Raw genomic sequence first — 22430 nt, 5'->3', positions numbered from 1 at the left:
TAGTCATGCTTAAAGAGATTTCAAAAGAAGGAAGCCGTAATATTGACATTGCTACATATTAAACATTTGAATATTGTTTACATAGCAATTCCTAAAAACCCAGACAATGATTATGAGTAGGTGTACTCAAATATGAATAAATAATACTGCTATTTTTTATAGTCACGTATTCACAGGGTCATTTTGTTACTATGGAATCACATATGATGTCATAAGTTTGACATTCTGTATGCACGCGTAGACTGAGCAACAGAAGCAACAAGAAATGGAGCTGGGGAGATGAAAACCTGCGTAACACCAAAAGAATTTCCATAGTTAAAGAAATGAGTCAAACATCTCTGAAACAGAAAAAGAAGGTGAGTGAATTAAACATCCTAGAACCTTGCCTAAGAGCTGAGAGAAATTAGACATCAGTCTATCATTTACCTCTGAGGGTTCTCTGAAATAACCTAATGATTTCAGATGATCACTGCATGTAGAGAATATGGAAGGAGTAAAGGAAATTAAGGAAGTGGAGAAAAAAGAAATTAAAGCGTATATTATAACTCGGTCCAGAAAGTCAGCGATTATTGAGCAAATGCTCATGGGTTAGTGATAAGGCGAAAACACAACTGCTATCTTTACAAAATGCATAGCCTCGTAGGAAAGAGAATACATAAAGTACAGTGCAGTGCTCAGCACAAATATATACAAAAGACACAGGCAATGCAGAGGAAAGCTTAACTCTGGGAACTTCTCCCAGGTCACGCTGAGCTGGGAATGAACAGTATTGAAAGGCGGAGGGGTTACAAGTAAATAGGGTGGCATATAGGCAAATATAAGCTATTTGGCATAAGTAGAACATAAAATATAGAGTGGAAGGCTTGCAAGTTTGAAGTATACAGGATACATCAGGGAGCTCCAGGTTTGTCTAACCAGTGAATAAAGACTGTATCCAGAAAGGAAGAACAGATTTATGTTTTATAAAAATCACCCTAAATAAATGGTGTGGATGAATCTAAAAGTTGGGAGGATTTGAGGCTACGAAACCTGATCAAAAGGCTATATAGTCTAAGAACACAGGCCCATGACGATCTGAGGCCTGGAACAAGGCAATGATAATAGGGATGGAGAAGAGAGACTAGATTTAAAATATCTTTCCGAGTTATGACAGGATTTTGTGGTGATGACAGTGTACGAGGTTAATGGAAGAATTGTAGTATTAGTTCTAGGACCACACAGCTATGCTGTTCTGTGCTGTCACCGACTCAATCATTCAGCTATCAGATTTTTCCTGGCTATAAGTCACAGGGCATAAAGAGATGAAGAGACTACCCCTAGTACCTTGGTCGAAGCTAAAAGTTGAGCTTTTTAAACAGATAAACAACACTAATCTTGATCATATTATAGCTACCACATAATCATTAAATGATATAAATAGTGATCCAATACAACAGTATTTCTTGCAACTGAAAATAAAAGCAAATATTTGAATAGGCATCCATGAAGTGAGTTCTTCCTGGGTTCTCCTACATGGTCTAGCTATTAGTTTGCTAAGAAATGTCATTTTACTCTAGAGGCAACGAGTAATTAGGTAGCATGAACGGAAGCATGCCTGTCTAGAAGTCCACACAGGATCTGTACCATATTAAGGTCCTCGATTTTAAAAATCAGACTAATATTGGTGAGACTTAGAAACACAGAAAAGTGAACCTGTGGTTTATTAAGAAAAGAGAAGTTTCAATTCAGCATGGTAAAAATGAAGGAAAAACTCACATTTAAATCCCGGTATCACGGACCCCTAGCAAATTCTCCCATAGCATTTCCCATACTATCATTTTTAAATGATAAATGCCATATGCCTTGAATCTATAAACCAACAAATTTCTACATTAAAAATTATTTATATAGTTCTGTGATGTGCTATTTTTATTCATGCTTGTTAGAACATGGCAAAAAAAGTGTCAAAACTTTATTTATATATATATATGTATATATATATATATATGATATTGGCAAAGAGACGATGCTAATTTTAATTTATCCTTTTATTCTCAAACTCCATGTTTCTAATGCCTCTGAGAGTAAAGTTAATAAACCTTCTTTGTTTCTATATTAAGAGTGAATCTGGAACAAAATACTCAAGAGACAGTCTAGAAGGAGAGAAAAGAAGGGATTCTGAGAAATCAGGGGTTCGTCTGAGTGCTCAGGTGAGCTGACCTCTTTAGAGTTGGTGAGAGAATTAAAGAGCAGAAGCATAACAGAAAATATCAGGGCCCAGGAAGTTCTGGAAGAGAAGACTGAGCTATTGAGATTGGTATTAAGGGTCACCTAATATCTATCCCTCATGGAGAGGTTAAGAAAAAACTAGGAGAAGCTGGTCCCTGCCTTCCCTACAGTACACACCCCATGTTCACGTAGACAATATGGTGCAGAAACCATAGCTGTCTCCTCTGCTCGGCCTATGGGAGGAGACTGGTCTTTGTTCACATCAGGGAGGGAAGGGGACTCTAGCCATCGCATTGACCATTTTCTGCACAATCTTTCAGATGAGGCGTGCAGTCAATCCGAATCACTTGCTGAGATGTCCCCATGCGTTTTTTAGACGCTGCCTTAGTGCAGCTGAGGGACCAGCCCTTCTCGGCCCCTGCCGCACAATACGTATTTATATTCACATGTGCCTGTTGTGGGAGCAGGGCCAGCAGATCACCATGATCAGGGTGAGCAGAGATCAAACTACTGATTTGGGAGGGGAGCCACAGTCACGCTGGGTGAGGGGAAGGATATGGGGAACAGAGACTCTTCCACTTGCCTCTCCATGATCTCCTTTATTGTTCTTTCTCATGAAGGGAATGCTAAAGGGCTTTATCCCCTCTTATGCAGCCGCCCCGGAGCCCTGCTGCAGCCTTGGTTAGGTGCCAGCTGCCCTTATCTTTGTAGTCTGGTCAGAAATGGTGGATATGTCTTTTTAGTATCTGTTCATGGGCTCATCCCTAAAGGAAGCAGTGGAAAAAGGGAGAAAAAATGGTCAACTCTACTAAGTATCATGTAAGAGGAGTCACAGGTGAAAAAAATATGATATGTCGGATTTGCTTCTTGGATTTGAATGCTCTTCTGGGTGGATCCCCACTTTGTTGTTCTTCACAGAAGTTAGGACTGGGCCAGAGCTGGCCAAGGACACGAGGGCCAAGACTGAATTACGGGTCATAAGGCCAGGGACCTTCTCATTGGGTGTTGCTATGTTTAGCCTCATGTGGCTATCCTGCAGGCACATGCATGGGGGGAGGGGGTGGTAGGGTATTACACCCCTGGGTCTCTTCTCGCCTCAAAAGGGATCACAAGAACTACTATCAAAGGCAGATTCTCGAGGGTACGTCGTGCAAAAGCAGTGGTCCCGAACTTCACGGAACCCTTCGACCAGAGCCCCGTCAGTGGATGAGCCCAGAAGCAAGAGTGCCAGTCTTAAGGTAAAGACGGAGGGGAAAGGATGGAGGACATGCCGGCATCATAATAACACTACTGAGGATGATGGTCAATGTTATTGATGTTTGCTATGTGCCAAGCCCTGTTCCACGTACTTTGTGTTTTATCTAATTTAGAGGCCCCCCACACACACACACACCTGTAAGCTCTATTTTACAGGTGAGAAAATGCAAACAATAATTTTCCTAAGATTTCACATTAATAACACTACTAGAGCTAGATTTAAACCTAGTATCTCTAAGTCTATAAGCTATATACTTAATGATTAAACTCTGTGGCTTCTCATTCCTTTCTTCATTCAACAACTATTTATTGAGTACCCAAGACTAAGAAGAGGGGGTGGAATGGTCAACAAAGAAGATAAATTATTGAGGAGTGTCAGATTGTAGGGTACTTTGGGCCCCTAACTAAGCCTGGTCACATAGGAAGAAAAGTTTAGCTTTGAGATGAAGTTTTTGAATACAGAGTGACACAAATCCAGCCACTGGAAAAACATGTATTCCTACCAAACAATCTATCTCTGTGAGGACTGGCTCAATAATCTAGCCAAAACAATGCCTCTCAAAACATGTGAAACAATCATTTAAAAAAAAAAAACCAAAATGACATATAGATGCTTAAAAATGTATTGCACAGCTTAGGAAGCTTCTCTAGAATGGTTCCTTCCTATTTAGGAAGGTGATTGTCTCCAATTGAGCTCCACAGACACACAAAGCCCTGAAGGCGATGGGGAGACACTCGATTCTCCAGCAATCACTGCGTTAATCACAGGGTAAATGTGGAGACAGAGGTCCCCCAGGTGCTTTGTAGAGTCTTCTGGTGGGAACATCTGGTCTAGCTGCTCATGAAGTTAACTGGAGGTCACAGATGGTGGCAGCATCGCAAAAGGCCCCTTACTCAAGCCCCCTGCCTCAGAGAGCTCTGAGCAGGTATACATACAGGAGGCAAGTGACAGAATTTTAAAAAATACGTGCCATCTGCCTAAGGGAATAGGGTCTATGCAATGTCTACATACACACACTCACACGCACACACACACTCACACGCACACGCACACACTCACACACACACACACATGCATTATGAGGTGCTGATGGGGAAACTAGGGGAAAATAAAAGCAAACTGCCTGTGTTCATTTAAAAGTATCTAATATCTGGAGCCTTGAGATGTCTAAGCTCCTTAACCCCCACTTATAGGAGTTGAGATGAACCGGGATCCATCTAAGAGCTGGGAACAGAATGGAGAGAAAGGGGCGGCTCCTTGACTCCAGCTGGGCAGAGATGCGGACAGGGACCACAGGTAACCGTGGAACTCAGACAACCATTTTCTTGTTCCAGGTCCCCACTAGCTCCGCAACCTCCCGGACTTCATCCACCTCCCCAAGCCAGCAAGAGTCACAGCACGAGCTGTCCTCACAGCCCTCCCCGTCTATGCCACCTGCGCAACGCACACCACCTATGCCTGTTGACTCGGGTCCTCCCACGCCCCCAGAGATCCAGACCCAGTCTGCGTCCCGGCGCAGCACCAAGATGCACGAAAACCCTGAAGTCTGGGCACATGGCATCGTGCGGGATATCCGAGAATCACGGGACACGCGGGACCCCCGGGACTCACGGGACGCCCGGGACTCACGGGACGCCCGGGACTCGCAGCGGGAATACCCGCGCACACCCCCCGCTGAATGGAAGTCCTATGGCCAGCGCAGAACGCACTATTCGTCCCAGCTGGACCGTGACTGTATTCCCGACCCGCCCCGGAAGCTGGAGGAAGAGGACGACGACGAAGAAGCCTACTGGGCATCCGTGAGGACACTGTATGAGAAGTCCCCGAACTGCTCGCGACCCCGGCCGGTGAGCAGGGCCCGCGGCCCGTGTACCCGGGGCGCCCCACTGCACAGCCCCACAGCCCAAGCCTCCCTCCAGCCTCCCTCCTCTCTGTGACGTAGGGAAGTCTGTCCCAGGCCCATCGCTGCACTTCCTCAAGCCTCCCTCCCGCAGCCGGGGAAGCCCCGGGCCTCGGCTATGACCAGCATCTCAATGCTCCAATCCAAGGTCCAGCTCTTCACTTCCCACCCTGCCCTGAGTGAGCCCCATTCCTGAATCCTACCCATCTGTAACTATGCCCCTGTTGACACCCCTCTCCGCAGGCCAAACCCAAGCATGCCATCACCATCGCCGTGTCATCGCAGGCTCTCTTCAACATGATGGACGGCAGGAAAATCTTTGAGGAAGAGGGTCTGGAAAAGTACATGGAATATCAGCTCACCAATGAGAATGTCATCCTGACCCCAGGGCCCGCATTCCGCTTTGTCAAGGTGCTCTGCAAAGCTGTCTTTGGCCCGCCAGGACTCTGGATGGCGAGGGGAGGACCCAGGCCCACCCCTGGGATCTCCTCCAGGTTCCCTGATAATCCCTAGTCCACTTTTGTCATTCTTGCCCTTTTAAAGTTAACCCCAGGTCAGTTTATGCTTTCAGAGGCTTCCAGACTGTTGAAGAAGGGACTCTATCCCTAGATTTGAGATGCTGGGCTTCCCTAAGTGAGCTCCTAACCACCAAACCTGTAACAGAAAACTCTGTTCCCTCCCTAGAAGCAGTGGTGGCCAGAAGCAATAATGAGTTTACAACTCCGAGTACTTCTAGAAATAAAATGCCTCATTAAAATGAGCTGAAATTCACTTTTGCTGCTCTTGCCCCAAACATAGCATATTAAGAAAATCAAGGTGCTCTTGGCACTTAAAGGCATGATTTTAATAGAGTAAGAGTCTCTGAACATATATAGAAATGTATAGCACTTGTAACTGGGATCCCCCCTATATAACGTAAACAAATATTATACAATAACATCATAACCAGGAAGAAACAAATGACACCTCTGCAAGTTGTGAGCAGAAAGTACTTATGGGCCACGGGAGGAGCAAGAGGGAAATCACACATCTATTCTAAAGACTTCTGTTAAAAAATAGATGAAATGCTCCCTTTGGCAGCACATACACCAAAACTGGAACAAGACAGACCATTAGCATGGCCCCTGTGCAAGGTTAACATGCAAATTCATGAAGCATTCTATATTTTTCACAACAAAAAATAATCATGAGATAATCAAGAAAGGCAGATTTTACAAGTCCCCCCTCCCCCTCAAAAAAAGAAAAAAAAATAGACAAAGCATAAAAGGATTAGCTTGATCCTTCCTGCTACCAACCCAACAGAGACAATTCTAGTGAACCAAATGTTGTAACAATTTTTAATAAACATTACCTATCTGTTCAGTAAACATGAACTGAATTCCTGTGTATGAGAGGCAGGAAAGACAGAGATGAATGGCATAACCCTGTCTTAAAGGAGCCATCTCTCTCCGTGAAGAGTCTTCGAGGCTTGAATTTGACTCTTGCAAGATCCTTTCTCCCCAGACTCCCAAAGCCCCGTCCACCTTCCTGGCCCTCTTTACCTACACTCATGTTTGTAACCTGCAGGCCCTGCAGCATGTCAACGCTAGACTCCGCGATCTGTACCCTGATGAACACGACTTATTTGATATTGTACTGATGACTAATAACCATGCCCAAGTGGGAGTGCGGCTTATAAACAGCGTCAATCACTATGGTAAGTAAAATAAATATCGTGTGGAAGAACAGCTCGCGGCTCTGGAAGAGAGAAGCCATGTTATTTTGCTAACTGTGGCCTAACTAATACAGTGTCTTTGATACTGACAGCCCCTTCTGCATGAGGAATGTTTATTTGCCTATGTCAGAGCAAGAGGGGCCATGTTCATTTTTAACTTCAGCACAGAGTTGGGCCCAAAGCTCGGGACTTAACTTGTCAAGTGTGAATTTCAAAGTCTTAATCCCAGGTCCTGCAACATATTTCTGTTTTATGTTTTTCACTTCTGAACATGACTTCAAGGAGCCGTCAACCCAAAGGCTTTCTCTGTGTGATCAGACTTCTTGTTCACCACAGATACATGTTAAAGGTTTAAAGGTTTTCACCTTTCTGTTCTACTCTTAAAATCTGATTCTCCCTGGCTGCTCTCGGAACAGCAAATCCATACTCGTGCAGGCAGAATTGTCTTTATTCCTTTACGTGGAAAACTGAATGGACTTTAGTTTCGTTATAGCATTTCCATCAGTGTGTAGGAGACATTCAAAGAAAGTTGCCATTTTTCCTTATGGAATTACTTCACTCATTTGAGAACTTTTAGCCTATTTTCTAAAAGCCAAAGATTTAAATTTGGTATATTTATAAATAATAAAGAGATGCTACAAGTTATGAGTTTTATGTTATACTAACTATAAGGTTGATGTCTTACTGAGACATACTTTAAAAAATGTTTGCCTTTCAAAAACGCAGCCTTTATGGAGTTATCACATGAAAAGAAGGAACGTATACAAAAAGTTTAGCATCGACGACTGCCACAGAATAATCACTCAATAAACTGCAGCTATTGTTTTTATAACACATACTCTTATTTGATTTAGTAGGTGGTTTAAGTCCATCTACCCCTCACCACACTGAGCCCACTGAGAGTAGAAACATAAAAAAATCAGTTATTTACCTATTATTTCTGCTAATTAACTGATTGAGCACAATCTTCTCATGCAGTCTGTTCATGGGTAACGACCTTTCACCTGGAAGTTAGTTACTTCCATAATGTGGGTGCTGAAGGCAATTTGTTTCTGTCTCTGCTGTCATCTTGGTTAACAATTATAATTATCTGTCCGCATGCCTGGCTCCTTGGTGAACTGTGATCTTCAGAAGAGGGATAATGTTTTAGTCATTTCTAAAGCCCCAGTGCCACCAAATAATTTCTGATTGTTAAACTAATTTTATTTAAGGGTTTATAGATTACAGTTTTGTGCCACCGACACCCAATGTTGGCTTAAGTAAACAAGTGAGAGTAATTTGTTAATACCACAGCAGACACTTCCACCTCAGCTGTGGATGGGCTCTGCCTACTCTCTCAGTTCATACAGATGAAAATAACTGACCTGACTCAAAATTCTGCCTTATATCCTGTGCAGCTACCCAGTTTATCACATACCTAAAAATACTTTGAATAGGTAAATAATATCTTACATACATGTTACACTTCATTTAACTATTCACACTTTGGTAAAAAATGTTTTGCTTAAATAATCCTGTGCTGAGGCTGAGACCTTTCTAGATAAATCTTTATAGGAATTTCAGATTATTCCTTTAGAATAAACTCCTAATAAAAGGAACCCTAGGTAAAAAGGTATAAACCTGTCAAAAACTCTTAAAACCTGTTGTCAATTACTTTCGACATAGCTTATACCAGTTCATACCTTCATTCACAGTGTATCTGGGGACCTGTTTTACAAACCACTCACCAACATCTAGTGTTTTTTTTAATTGTTGTTGATTTAAAGGCATTCGACGGTATATTAGTGTTTAGTCTAATAATTCCATTTAAAACTTCCAGTCAGGAAAGAAAGAGAATTTCAGACCTTTTGTTGTTGCTTTTAGAAAAGAGTCTAACTCCTAGCACTACTTGTTATTACCATTGTATTTTTACTAAAGAAATACATAAATGGTACTTAAAATAGAGCCACATTTTAACTGGCCTTTTCAGTAAGTGAGGAGGCTGCAGCTGAAGGACAGGAGTCAGTATGAACCAGTGGGCCAGGCAAGTCTTTATGTCTGTTTCCGTTTCTGTAATGAGGAGAATAATGCCTGCCATACGGTTGTCGTGAAACTCAATTGGCATGGTTTATGAGGATGGGCTTCCTAAGTTATCATGCACCAAAAACATCCGCTCTCCTGGAAAATAGCTGTGACATTTTTCCAAATTGGTGCTAAGCAGGTGATTCTAAAACCTCAGTAGATTCTCAGCTATTCCTAAGGTAACTCTCATTTGCATTTACAGTAAGCATATGCCTTTAATCATAACAATGTCTTTCTTGCCCGATGATAGGCTTACTAATTGACCGCTTCTGTCTGACTGGTGGAAAAAGCCCCATTGGCTATTTGAAGGCGTATCTTACCAACTTGTATCTTTCTTCGGATTGCGAAAAAGTACAAGAAGCAATACAAGAAGGTATTAGTGTGGTTTTATCCCTCCCGTTCATAAAGAGGTTTGCACTAGTGGTTACTTCCCTCGGGCTTCCCATATAACTATGTGGCTTATGCCTTTGCTGGATTTTCTGCTAAGGTGTTCACACAAGTGACAGCCCTTAAGTTTGGCCTTTAGAGCTTTGACCTTTCTGGAGGTGGACATCCTCAGTGATTGTCTCACGGCAAATTTTACACTTCCCCACCACTTATAAAAATGGAAGCAGTGCATAGACAACTGTGTTGAGATGTGTGGTTGTGAAGAGGAGTTGAGTCATCAGGGAATATCATCTAGAGAGAAATGCAAGTTTTGGGACGACTTTTTATACTTTTTTTTAACGGTAGAAACTAAAACTCCATGAATCTCCATGGTCTACTAGGAATTGCCTCTGCAACAATGTATGATGGAGCCAAAGACATGAATTACTGTGACACGCAGCTTCGTGTGGCTTTTGATGGAGATGCCGTCATCTTCGCAGAAGATTGTGAACACGGTACCAAGGATTACGGGCTGGACAAATATTTCCAACATGAAACACTATTTGAGAATAAACCTCTTGCTCAGGTAGGTTCAAGGTGCTCTAATTTTGATCTACTTATTTTTCAATGTATAGATATAGATATTTGTTCACTGTGATGGCTTTTACATTACTTTAGGCAGGACACTCCTCACTTCTAATCCTTTGTAATTTTCTGCCTTTCTTTCTTTCATGAACTCTTCTGAAATGTCTGCTGCTGACTTTTTAATTTTAGCGTTCTTTTATCTAGCCTTTTGGAAACGTTTCTATGATCTCACGTTAATGAGTTCACATCCTCCAAATTATGAGTAATAGAGGTATTATGACTCACTAATTAGTTGTTTCTACAGTATAGGTCCCCAAAATAGTAAGGTCATCTCCAGTAGGTCAGTAAACATTTGTTGAACCTGTCTGTCCATAACCTCAAACTCAGTAAAGGCATTACTTAACTGAGAAAATCTACACAACTGAGAGCTTAAATTGAATCAAATAATGAGCCTCAAACAAGTGCAAACTGTGAAAACCTAATCATGCTGAAACTGAATATTTAAGTTTTTTTTAAAATTAATCCATGAACTGAAGTGTTAGTGGCATAATCAGTAATGAACAAAACCTACAACTTCTGAACCAAAGGAAATTAAAAACAAAATCATCTCCAAAATGAATCTGAATTAATGAATCATTCAGTTTTAATCTATGACTCTTACCAAGAAATTTATTGGCCTTTTTTCTTAGCACTTGCTGAACTTAAAACTTAGTTATTTTTATTACATTTAAAGAAGTATGAAGAGGCTAACTGAAAGCTGAAAAGTTTTACTAACTCACCTCACATTACAGCAAGTAATTTTTAAACTCTGTGTGTGTGTATATAATGTCATACTCCATTCCTAAATAGCTTCTTTAGAAGCCTTGACCTCATGTTGTGAAGTTGTCTAGTATTAACAAAGTTTACTATTGAGGGGGAAATTGTTCATTATATTTTATATATGTCTGCTTTGCTAAAATTCAGAGGCAATAGTATCATAGCCTTTAACTATTATTGAAATGTGGAAGATCTCCATAAAAAGAACATTTAAAAAAAAAACTTTGAAAAGAGAATTACTTCGATAATCTTAAAATACGATTTTCTCATCCCAGATAAATTATCCAAATTTCTTTTAGGTTTTGCATTTATCAGTTATTTTTTCCATATTTTAAATCATTTTTTCCTCATTAAAAAATTGAAATTGTGAAGCCCAACATTAGTTATTGCAGGAATACCCACCAAATTTCTATTAATCGTACTTGTTTTCATTATGCAATAGATAAAAATTCTGTTTACATAGAAAGAGGTAGCTTTTCTATAAAGACGAGGTTTTGCCAGATGAGTTTCATTAATGAGAAAATAAATTATGAGGTATGATTCCTACCTAAGGCTTTCAAGTATGTTGGCCATGGGGTTTGGTCATGAAATGTTCCAAGTGTCTCAAATGGAGGAGATCTGAGAGTCATCAGCAAATGGGATAGCTGGAGAGGATTAATTTGGCCGCTCTCTGTGTAGCTTATAAGCCCCCAATGTGGCACAATGACTAGTAATTGATGTCTCCCAATTTGATCTGTACCTTGTCTCATCATTCTAGAATAGTGGTCTCCAAGTCTCTCAGTCTCTTTCAATGGCTCTCCCTCTCACTTTCTCTCTCCCCCCTCCACTATCTGTGTGTGTGTGTGTGTGTGTGTGTGTGTGTGTGTGTGTGTGTTTCAGAGCTGTTCAAGTACAATTTACATACAGTAAAATTCATCATCCTTAGTGGATGACGTCAAGAGTTTTGACAGACGCTTACGGTTGTGAAAACACAACCAAACTCAAAATACTCAACATACAAAATTCCCTCATGCCTCTTTGTAGTCATCCTTAGCCTCCTATCTCCAAGATCCGTCAGCCACTAATCTGAATTCTATTCCTACAGTTTTGACTTTTCCAGATATCATATAAATGGAACACCACAAGATACAATCTTTTGAATCTCACTTCTTTTTAGCCTAATGCATTTCAGATTCATCTTTTTCATTCCATGTATCTGTAGTTTGTTCCTTTTTACTGCTGAGTAGTATTCTGTTTTATGGATGTACCACATTATCTTTATCCATTTATCTGTTGGGGGACATTTAGGTCATTTTCAGTTTGGAGCATTTAAATATAAAACCACTTTAAGCAGTTACATACAGGGGTCTGTGTAAACATGAGATCTCATTTCTCTTGGATAAACACCTAGGAGTAGGATTACTAGGTCACATGATAAGCATATGTCAACCTTTATAAGATACCACCAAACTATTTGCCAAAGTGACCATACCACTTTACATTCCCAACAGCACTGAGAGGTCTTGCTCTACATCCTTGCCAGTATTTGGTACCGTCAGTTGCTGTTTGTTTGTTTGCTTGTTTTAAGCTATTTTTGTGGTTATATAATGGTATCTCATTGAGTTTTTAATTAGCACATCCCTAATGACATGATATAGAGCATCTTATCAGGTGCTTATTTGCCACAATATGTATTAACAAAAAAATCTGTTCAGATCTCTTGGCTTGTTTGGTTTTTTATTATTGAGGTCTGATAGTTCTTATTCTGGGTACAAGTCCATTATCAGCTATGTGTTTTGCAAATATTTTCTCTCAGTCTATGCTTAACTTTTCATTCTCTTAATATCTTTCAGTATTCTTCATTGAACAGAAACATAATTTTGATGTTCAGTTTACCAATTTCTTTTATAAAATGTGCTTTTAATATCATATATAAGAAATCTTTGCATAACCCAATGTCAAAAATATTTCTTCCTATGTTTTTGTACAGAAGTTTTATAATTTTAGGGTTGGGGGAAATATGACCAATTTTGAGTTAATTTTTATACTTGTGCAAAATATCAGTTGTTTCATTTTTGCCACTTACAGGTATCCTAATTGTTCCAACACTATTTGTGGGAAAACTGGTTTTCTGTTCCTCTAATATAAGTATCCATCTTTTACCAATATCACATTATCTTGATTATCATAGTTTTATAGTAAGTCTTGAGATTAGGTGTTACGAGTCCTCCAAATTTGCTATTTTTCAAAAACTTTTGGATATTACAATTACCTTGCATTTTCATATAAATTTAAGAAATAGCTTGTCCATTTCTGGGGAAAAAATCTTGCTGGATTTTTTTTTACTGTAGTTGTGTTGAATTTATATCTTAATCTTGGGGGAATAGATATATTAACAATATCAACTCTTGCAGCCCACCTGCATGGTATATCTCTCCATTTATTTAAGTCATCTTTGAATTCTTTCATCAGTGTTTTGTAGATTTCAGCACATGGATATCACCCATACTTTGTTAGCTTTATAACTAAGTATTTCATAACTTTTGGTGCTATTGTAAATGATACTTTAAAAGGCTAATTTCCAATTTGATTATTGCAAATATAAAGAAACACAATTGGTTTTTGTATATTGACCTTGCATCTTGAAACTCTGTTTTACTTTAAAAGTCACTTTTTAGTCATAGTAAAACTTTTGTAGATCGTTTGAGATTTTCTATGCAGACAATGTTGACTAAGAATAAAGACACTTTTATTTCTCTGTTTCCATTCTCTATATCTTGTATTTACCTTTCTTGTCTTATTGCCCTTCCTAGGCATTTATTTACAACATACAACTTTAATTACAATCTACTTTCAAACAATATTATGCCACAACATGTCTAGTATAAGAATCTTACTAAAAACAGTATATGCTCACTCCCTCTCTCCCATGTTTTGTGCTATTATAATATATTTTACGTTCACCTACACTATAAACTTACAATACCTTGCTATTTTTTATTTTTTATTTGGGGAATCAATTATCTTTAGAATGAATAAGAAAAATAAGACAAATATATCTTTTGCAGTCATCTTCATTTTAAACATTTCCAGAGATCTTCATTTCTTTTCTGTAGATTCACGCTTCTCCCTGTAGTATATCTTTGCCATAAGATCATCTTTTAATATTTCATGTAGAACTGATATGCTGTTACCAAAAGCTCTTAGTTGTTCTTTGTCTTAAAAACTCAGTTCTCCTTCATTTTTGGAAACTATTTTGGCTGGATATAGCATTTTTCATTTACCATATTTTCCTTTCAGCACTTTAAACCTTCTCATCCAGTGTCTTCTGATTTGCATAGATTATGACAACAAATTGTTTGAAATTCTTACCTTTGTTCCTCTGTAATATGTCTATTTTTCTCAGGCTACTTTCAAGATCTTCTATATTTGTTTGTTTCAACAGTTTGAATATGGTATGGTGTGGTATGGTGTGCTGTGGTGTGGTATCTGTGTGTTCCACAGCATATAAATGACGTGTTCTTTTTTCTTCATTACTTTTTTCTCTTTATATTCAGTTTGGGTTACTTCTACTGAATTATCTTCAAGTTCACTAATTCTTTTCTCGACTATATCAAATCTAGTGACATCAAAGGCATTTTTCTTTTTTTTTTCAAGCATTTTCATTCTACTTATCTTTTCCACCTCTTCAGTAGACTTAAATTACTCGTCTACTCACGTATGTCATCCACCTTTCAATACAGATAAGATGGTAATCAGTGATTTGCAATTCCCACTCATATTTAGGACATCTAAGCCATCACTCAGTCTTCTGTTAATTACTTTCTCTGGAAAGTTGATTTGTTTTGTTTTGTTGTAGTTTCATAAATCTTTGATTAACTTCCAATTACAGTGTATACATAGTAAAGGTTTGGGTAAATAGTATTCTGCCTGGTTATAGGTATGCCTCCTCTTCTGCTAGCAATTAGTGTGAGGAACCGAATCGAACAAACCAGGAGTTTGACTAGCTATGCATTTTGTTATTGCTATTTTTACCTTCATTTCACCACAGGCTTCTCATTCCTCTGGTAGGATGCTGGAGGGCATTTCAGTATTCCTGTTCCACTTCCAGTATTTGGTCTTCCCTTTGTGCCTGTGCCTCCGAGCGTTCTCCATATTGTAACCCCTCTCCCAACTGTGGCTCATTTGTCTCTGCCAGCTAGCTTGGTGATGTGTATGTAGGTGGCGGGGAGGGGCATTCTTTGTCGTCCTGGTTCAGCATAAGTCTAAGGCAGCAGCTGTATCTCCCTAGATCTTAGGGATGAAGTTTTATCATTGATCTTGCCTTTCCCCCTTTGATAACCAAATCTAATGGTCTGGGTCCACAAGAGTCTTCTGTCCCTTTCCCAGGAGTAGAGGGTTTTCCTTTCTTTTCCCCCATAGTAGTGAATTTTTACCTGTGGCCTAGGAGTAACTGTGTTTGGTCTGAAGCCCTTTTTCCAGAAGTTTAATTTTTGTTCCCTAGGAGATATGGGACAATGTGGAGTTTTAGACTTTTCTCACAGTGGCAGCTGCTGCTCTCCTCCAAGCCTTCACTGCAGGGACTGCATCCTTTCATCTCTTCCCCTGCCTGCAGTCTTTCTCATGAGCAACTCGTCACGTCTATGGGACAAAAGCCTGTAAGGGAGTGTGTATTTCTTGTGTCTGTAGCTGCCAGGACTTCCGTGCTTTCTCGTTAGCCTACGCTTTGCCTTTGTCAATTTGTTTTTAAAATTATCTGAATTTTTCACACTTGCTTGTAGGGTGTCTGGCATGTCTTCCTTCAGTGCTCTGCAAAGATGTGCCAGTTCTTGCAATCCATCTGTCTGTGCAGATATCTGAGATGTTTCCTTAGATTTTCTCTCCTTATATTTCATGTTGATCAGTTGCCCCATTACCCCAGCTCTCCAATGGGCTCAAGAAAAAACGTTTTTTAGATTATTTGGCTTTCTCCTATTGTTAGGACAGGAGTAAGTCTTTCCAGCTTTCTACATCCTAAGCAAATTCCAAATGTTTAATCATACAGCTCTTCAAAAAGGTATGTTTGAGTAACTTTCCTTCATATTTCTATATTTTCATTGACAAATTATATACTTAAACTACTGTACAAATACATAAATTATAAAACATACCCAAAAATGGAAGTAAGAAAGAATGATATGGCTACTTTTAATACGATGACATAAACTGACCAGTCCCTATTTATTCCCTTCGGAACATACTCAAAAATAGCAAGGAGAACTGTGTTCCTCTGTGTTTCAAAGCCAAACAGTGAGCAAGGTGGCTCTTGCTAATAGTCTCTACACCCTCTTTGCTGCTGTTCCCTCAAAAAAAGTTACAGTTTTTTTCACCTACGTATGTGCCTCTCATCTTTAGGAAGTGAATTTTCACTTGTTTTTCTTCTTATATATGCAGTCTCAGAGAAAGCAAAATAAATAAATGATCACATTGACAGCAATGCTTACAGAACACAGTTTGTTCCTAGGACAACAGAGAAGGGAGCTTTTGAATTGTGAAAACAAGTCAGTCTTAAAATATTATCCTTGACCTTCCCAGAAATCCCCTAATTATTCTTAGGAAAACCAATCTACTTCACTAATGACTGATAGAAAGGAAACCAGCACAGAACATATGCAAAGATACTATGAGAAAAAGGCAGAAAAGGAAGAGCAAAATCTAGTAACAGGTGAAAAACTCTCACTACAAGTATTTGCCAAAATACAGGTGAAATTGTGACTAAATATTTACCATGACTTTTAAAAATTTAATAAAGCAGGATCATAGAGTAGAAATGCCAGAATTGGGGAAGAGATGACAAAATATTAAAGGATAGAACTTGAAAATGAATAGAATTGAAAAATAAGATTTTAGAAATAGATCACAGATAAAGAAAATCCAACATATGCATAATTGGAATCCTTGAAGAAAAACATTGTTATGGGTTGAGGAGGACAGGATACGCATGGTAAATATAAGATACGTATGTATATAAAATATAAATCAAGAAAAAGTCCTGAATTACCAGAAGATTTTCATACATACATTAAACTATGAAAATATTAAAGGCCAGATTATGTAATAGGGAAATAGAACAGAATGATTATGAGACATGCCCTAATACAATTCTATGACTTCAAAGATGAAGAGATAACTCTTCAGGCAACCTGCACATAAAAGTTGGTGGCGGGGGAAGGGGGAGGAAATCAAGCCGTCCTCAGTGTTCTCCACAGGAGCACTCAATAGTAAAAGACAGTGAAGCACCACTTATCAGATCATATGGAGAGAAAATATAAATTACAGATTCTCTATCTAACCAAAAGTTCATTCGTGTTAAAAAGAAACAAGTCAACAGTTGAGAACATACGATATTCTCAGGAATTATTATTTCCATAGCATTTTCTTGACAAAACTAGGACTATTGGACACATTTTGGCCAACATGTAGATGACTACAAACACAGAGAGGCACAAATGGGCCTAGAATATATTTAACCACAGAACTGAAACTAAAACAATTGTAAGGATCGGGGAGCAAAAAAGAAAGTACATATTATGTGCCCTAACAATGTAGAAATTATATAACTAATGAAAACTGGAAAAACATGGTGGAAGAGGGTCTAAAAAGAGTAAGTATGCATATATCTTTAGTTATAATAGCTTATGAAAGGTCAAAAATAAAGCCGATAAATAGAAATATGAAAGTCTTTAACGATGCAAATATAAATGTCGAGAAAGATGAACAAGCGAAATTGGATGGCTGAGAAAGAAACAGAGGATAAGAGAGAGGTAAAGAAGGACCCTAATTTCATCATTTCTCATTTTAAAAAATAATAGATTCTGGATTTTAAAAAACAGAGTACTCTGGGTACTATAAAAAGTTATAGTTATAAAGGTAACAAATAGCAGGAAATAATACAATCCTTCTTAAATATCAGAAGAAACACAAATACACATGTACGAAGGTAAAAGACACTTGTCAGTGAATAATCCTTTAAAATCTTTAATCATAAAAAATACACTAAAAACCATAAGACAGCCTACTACCATGTATATCTGTAATGCCAATAAATATAAATATCCTAAAATGCAACTTTTGTTTTAAAAATTAAGACTTTCAGATTGGATCACATAGCAAAATCCAGTTTGAGGCTCTATGCCACAGCTACAGCTAAAACAAAGTGTCCGGAAAGGTTGAAGATGAAAATAAGTGTGATAATATACAAAGTATTTGTATACTTATATTTGTAAATATAAGACAAGGCTGGATCCAAGCCAACAAGACATTAAACAAGATAAAGGAGTATACTTTATGACGTTAAAATGTGCAATTTACGAAAAGCAAATTAAGAGTAGTGCTTTCCGTAATTGATTGAATAAAGTATCTACTTTGCCATGGATAGTTTAAGTCTGTTACCTTGGTTTCACTTTCGAATAGAAACTTTTTCACTCTTAAAATATCTATGTCTAGACAATAAATTATATGAGCATCCTACATTTATTCCAGGAATGCAAGGATGATTCCACATAAGGAAATATATTCACATAAATGCAAGGAGTTTGGGGATCGTGTCATAGACTTTATAATACTGCATGCAGTGTTATATTCTTTTATAAGCTCTTATAAGTCTCTGCTTTTTCAGCATTCACTTCCTTTGGCTCACTGGATCACAGCTGTGACATATGTTCCTTTTACAGGGTCCCTTGAAAGCCTTTCTGGAAGATTTAGGCAGACTGCAAAAGAAGTTTTATGCCAAAGACCAACGGTTATGTTGTCCTATCAGGACCTACCTGGTTACAGCCAGGAGTGCAGCCAGTTCAGGCGCTCGAGTGCTGAAAACCCTCCGCCGCTGGGGTCTAGAGATAGACGAAGCTCTTTTCCTTGCTGGGGCCCCCAAAGGTCCCATCGTGGGGAAAATACGGCCCCATATCTTCTTTGATGACCACATGTTCCGCATTGAAGGGGGACAGAAATTCGGAGCCACCACAGCTCATGTACCTTATGGCATTAATCAAAAATGAACAATTAGCCATGGGGAGGAGAAATAAAGCAGTGAGTCTGGTATCACAGAAGCCACTTCTTGTGGATCTCTAGGGTAATTAGATAGGTATTTCAGAAGACTGGACCTCAGAACTTAGTTCGTTTGAAAAGGTTTTTCTCCTAATTTTTTTAAAAAATATTTTGAACCCTCAAGTTACCTTCAAGTGACTTCTCTTTGAGCTGTCACTGCTGTTGAATACCACTGCATCTATCTTTATGTATGTGCAAGTCATACCTGATGACTCTTGAAGATAAGTTTAGAACTTGAATGCCTGAATGCTTAAAGAGCTACTTTGTCTTACAAAGCATTGCTCATTTTTGGATGCTGGTATATAGAATAAATTGTCACCCATCATCAAAACAGAATAGCGGTCTTCAGAAGTGGAAAGAGTAGGATTAAGTAGACTCTTGAAAATTCGAGCTTTTTAGTCTGTTGCCTCTGTGACCAACCTTTAAATCAACACAAAATGAAAATGTCACTCTGCCTGCATGTGTATACCAATTTTGACACTAGTCATTGAGAAATAAATCAGCTGGTTATTCCTACAGGGCACTTTCCATCTAAGATGAGTTCCAAGCAGAACCACCTAGGAAGGGTTCTTTGAAACTTATTTGGTGGATTCACTGCATCTGGACCACAGAGCTTCATATATGAAGTTGCTGGCTTTGTGCCTGGTAGGTAGGCCTAATGTTTGCATGGCAAAATAAGCCTTTGCCACCACTTCAAAATGTAACATAAAGTGTAGTATCCTGGCTTTTCACTGTTGTCATTCTGTTGTGATATTTGTTTTGTTTTCAAAAAACACCGGTTGGTTATTAACCATAATCTACTACATGTTAAGGCACAGTGAACTGTGCCTTTTCGCGTTCTCTCATTTCTCATCAAACCAAACATTTGTGACATAGTATTCTTACCCTCATTTTTAATCAATGAAGAACCTAAGATCAAAAAAAGATTAAGTAGCTTGTCCAAGAATAGCAGCTAATAAATAGCAGGACTAAAATTAAAATTTGGGTCTTATTTACTTCAAAAGCCGTTTTCTCTGTTATACAGCCTTCCAAATTTTCTTATTGATTCCATGGGCATAGGACCCATCCTGAATAGATTAGTCATTCCATTAAGTTCTGTGCTTAAGTTTACAGCAGTTACATAGCAGGTCTGGGGGTTTCTCTCCTCTTTTCTCCACATACTCTCGTTTCTTGTACCCCCACTTCGATCTCTATACCACATATGCATATTCCACCCTGGCTCTAGTTAAAGAAGGCCAGTGCTGACATACATCACTTGAAATGCTTCCTAATTTGATGTAAGCCAGTCCAAAATATATCAGTCATGACACTTATTGAGTACCTAGTGTTTTGTATGCATTCCCCAATATAAAGATCACAAGAGAGACTCAGACATAATCCTATCTTTTAGGAAATTTAAGACTTTAACAACCTCATAGAGGAAGTCAAATGTGCAAACTCAGCCAACACTAGAGAGCTGATTGTCCTCAGTGCCAAGTGAGGGTCGCACAGGAGGTTGAAGCAGGTAGGTGTCCATACGGGCTGGAAGTGGTCAGGAAATGAAAAGAACCGAGATGGGCTTTGAAGGACAGACAATGGATAAAACTGAAGAGAGAAGAAACAGTTGTGTTCTGGGCTTGGTGAAGTTTGAGGGGCACCTTTAAATTATAGAAGTATGGAATAAAGGCCACCACTTGTGACGTCTGTTCCCAGTGCCTTGTCTAATCCTCAGTGATGGTGCTTTTTCCCACCTCTGTGCTCCATTCTCAGCACTCATCAAAACCTTCCTCTGGCATTCCATCCCTTTTCTCTTTGTACTGGGACTATCCATTGCATGTTATATTCTTCCCAAATATAAGAGAGAGGAAGAGAGTTTATCCAAATCTCATAGGGAGTTTATTTCAAACCATACACATCGTGTGTGTCTCTTCTCTTGGCCTGAAGGTTCTAGAATGGGGCTGGAGTAGTGGAAATTTCTACACTAGACAGTAAGCACCCTATTTTTCTGTGACTCTCACAGGGCACAGGGCCTGACACCTACCGGATAGGCGAGTACATGAATGAATGACCACTTAAAAGTAGTTTGGTCTAAACCCATGAAGTCTGCAGCTTGAAGATGGGTCCCTGTGGCAATAACCAGTATTTCTGAAGGATTTTCTAGTATATAAAGCACTTTTCCCTCCACTTTTACATTTAATAGTCTTGTGGAGGGGTTGGGGAAGCCCCGGTGAAGCGGCCTGCTCAGAAGTCTATGTTTATAGTAAGTGCTTTTCCTACTGTATCTGTGCCAGTGTCAAGTAAGACCATTTGAGGATTCCTTTATCTATAGGGACCAATGCCATCATGGTCTTCAGTTCTCAAACCGTGTCCCCAGATCAGCAGCATGAGAATCACCAGGAAACTTGTTAGAAATGTGCATTCTCCGGTCCCATTTTGGACCTATTAAATTCAGAACTCTGGTTCTGGGACCCTGAATTCCCCGCCCACCAAGCCGTTCAGGTGATTCAGATGCAACACTAAAGTTTAACAACCACTGGTCCAGTCTGTCCCCACCTGATTCATGTTGCTAACTGCTGAGCCTCATCTCGGTGAGGAGGGTGGGGGAAAACCTTTCCTCAGACTTCGGTAAGCAGGGAGAATTCTCCAGAGGGTGAAAATAAAATGAACTGGGGTTAACAAGTCCCAGGAGCCTTTAACGGAAAAGACACTATAAGCCAGCCTTTAAGTGTAGGATTTGTAAACCAAACTATAAAGGGATTTGTAAATTCAAAATATTCATTAGGCAGTCACACGAAAAACAGCCACCACCACTCTGGGATTTCCTTGGGTAGGAACTCTAACAGCCAGAAAACCCGAGGTCTGTGCTCACCCTACACTCCTAGGCTGGAAGCCGGCTCCACGGAGTCACCACGACCCGCAGCGCGGGCCTCTCAGAACCAATCAGATGCCCTCGGAAGGGAAACTACAAGTCCCAGCATGCCCCACGCCGCCGCGGCCAGGGACAACTAGCCGCGCCCCAGAGTTCTTCGCGTACAGGTGGCAGCCTCGTCCCGCGGCTACTCTAGAATTCCCGCGAGAGGCCTGTGGGACCTCGGCTCGGGCTTCTATGGCTGCTGCTGCAGTGGCGGCACTGCTGGCCGCACTGGGTGGGACTCTGTGGCTGGCGGCCCGGCGGTTCGTGAGGCCCAGCGTCCAGCAGCTGCAAGGAGGCGGGAACGGGAAGACCGTTCTGATGCACGGAAAGACAGTGCTGATCACGGGGGCCAACAGCGGCCTGGGCCGTGCCACGGCCGCCGAGCTGCTGCGCATGGGGGCGCGGGTGATCATGGGCTGCCGGGACCGCGGGCGTGCGGAGGAGGCGGCGGCTCAGCTCCGCCGCGACCTCCTCCTGGCTGGGGGCCCCGAGCCGGGCCCCGACGCCGGCGGGGCGGAGCAGCTCGTCATCAAAGAGTTGGACCTCGCCTCGCTGCGCTCCGTGC

The 22430-nt window shown here is 40.1% G+C and overlaps 2 protein-coding genes and 1 non-coding gene across 3 annotated transcripts in view; all 3 read left to right on the top strand.

The window, feature by feature from the left end:
- Positions 1 to 323: 323 nt before the first annotated feature.
- NT5C1B (5'-nucleotidase, cytosolic IB) lies at positions 324 to 18923 on the top strand. The gene is made up of 10 exons (XM_015588136.1): positions 324 to 356; positions 2100 to 2189; positions 2529 to 2699; positions 3312 to 3446; positions 4801 to 5313; positions 5610 to 5777; positions 6933 to 7062; positions 9392 to 9514; positions 9909 to 10093; positions 18600 to 18923. The coding sequence occupies exons 1-10, from the start codon at positions 324 to 326 to the stop codon at positions 18921 to 18923; spliced, it is 1872 nt and encodes a 623-aa protein (XP_015443622.1).
- On the top strand, positions 6431 to 6535 carry LOC112478643. The gene has a single exon (XR_003045899.1). It is a non-coding gene; the product is annotated as a U6 spliceosomal RNA (small nuclear RNA).
- Positions 18924 to 21939: 3016 nt separating the features above from the next.
- RDH14 (retinol dehydrogenase 14) overlaps positions 21940 to 22430 on the top strand; it is a 4652-nt gene continuing 4161 nt past the window's right edge. Inside the window, exon 1 of the mRNA XM_006910251.3 lies at positions 21940 to 22428. Within this exon, the coding sequence (XP_006910313.1) occupies positions 22058 to 22428 (371 nt within the window). The 5' untranslated portion in view covers positions 21940 to 22057. The remainder of the gene's footprint in view (positions 22429 to 22430) is intronic.

Source organism: Pteropus alecto, unplaced genomic scaffold (genome assembly GCF_000325575.1).
Source record: "Pteropus alecto unplaced genomic scaffold, ASM32557v1 scaffold61, whole genome shotgun sequence".
NCBI classification, from domain to species: domain Eukaryota; kingdom Metazoa; phylum Chordata; class Mammalia; order Chiroptera; family Pteropodidae; genus Pteropus; species Pteropus alecto.
This window is presented reverse-complemented; position numbering and strand designations above follow the sequence as displayed.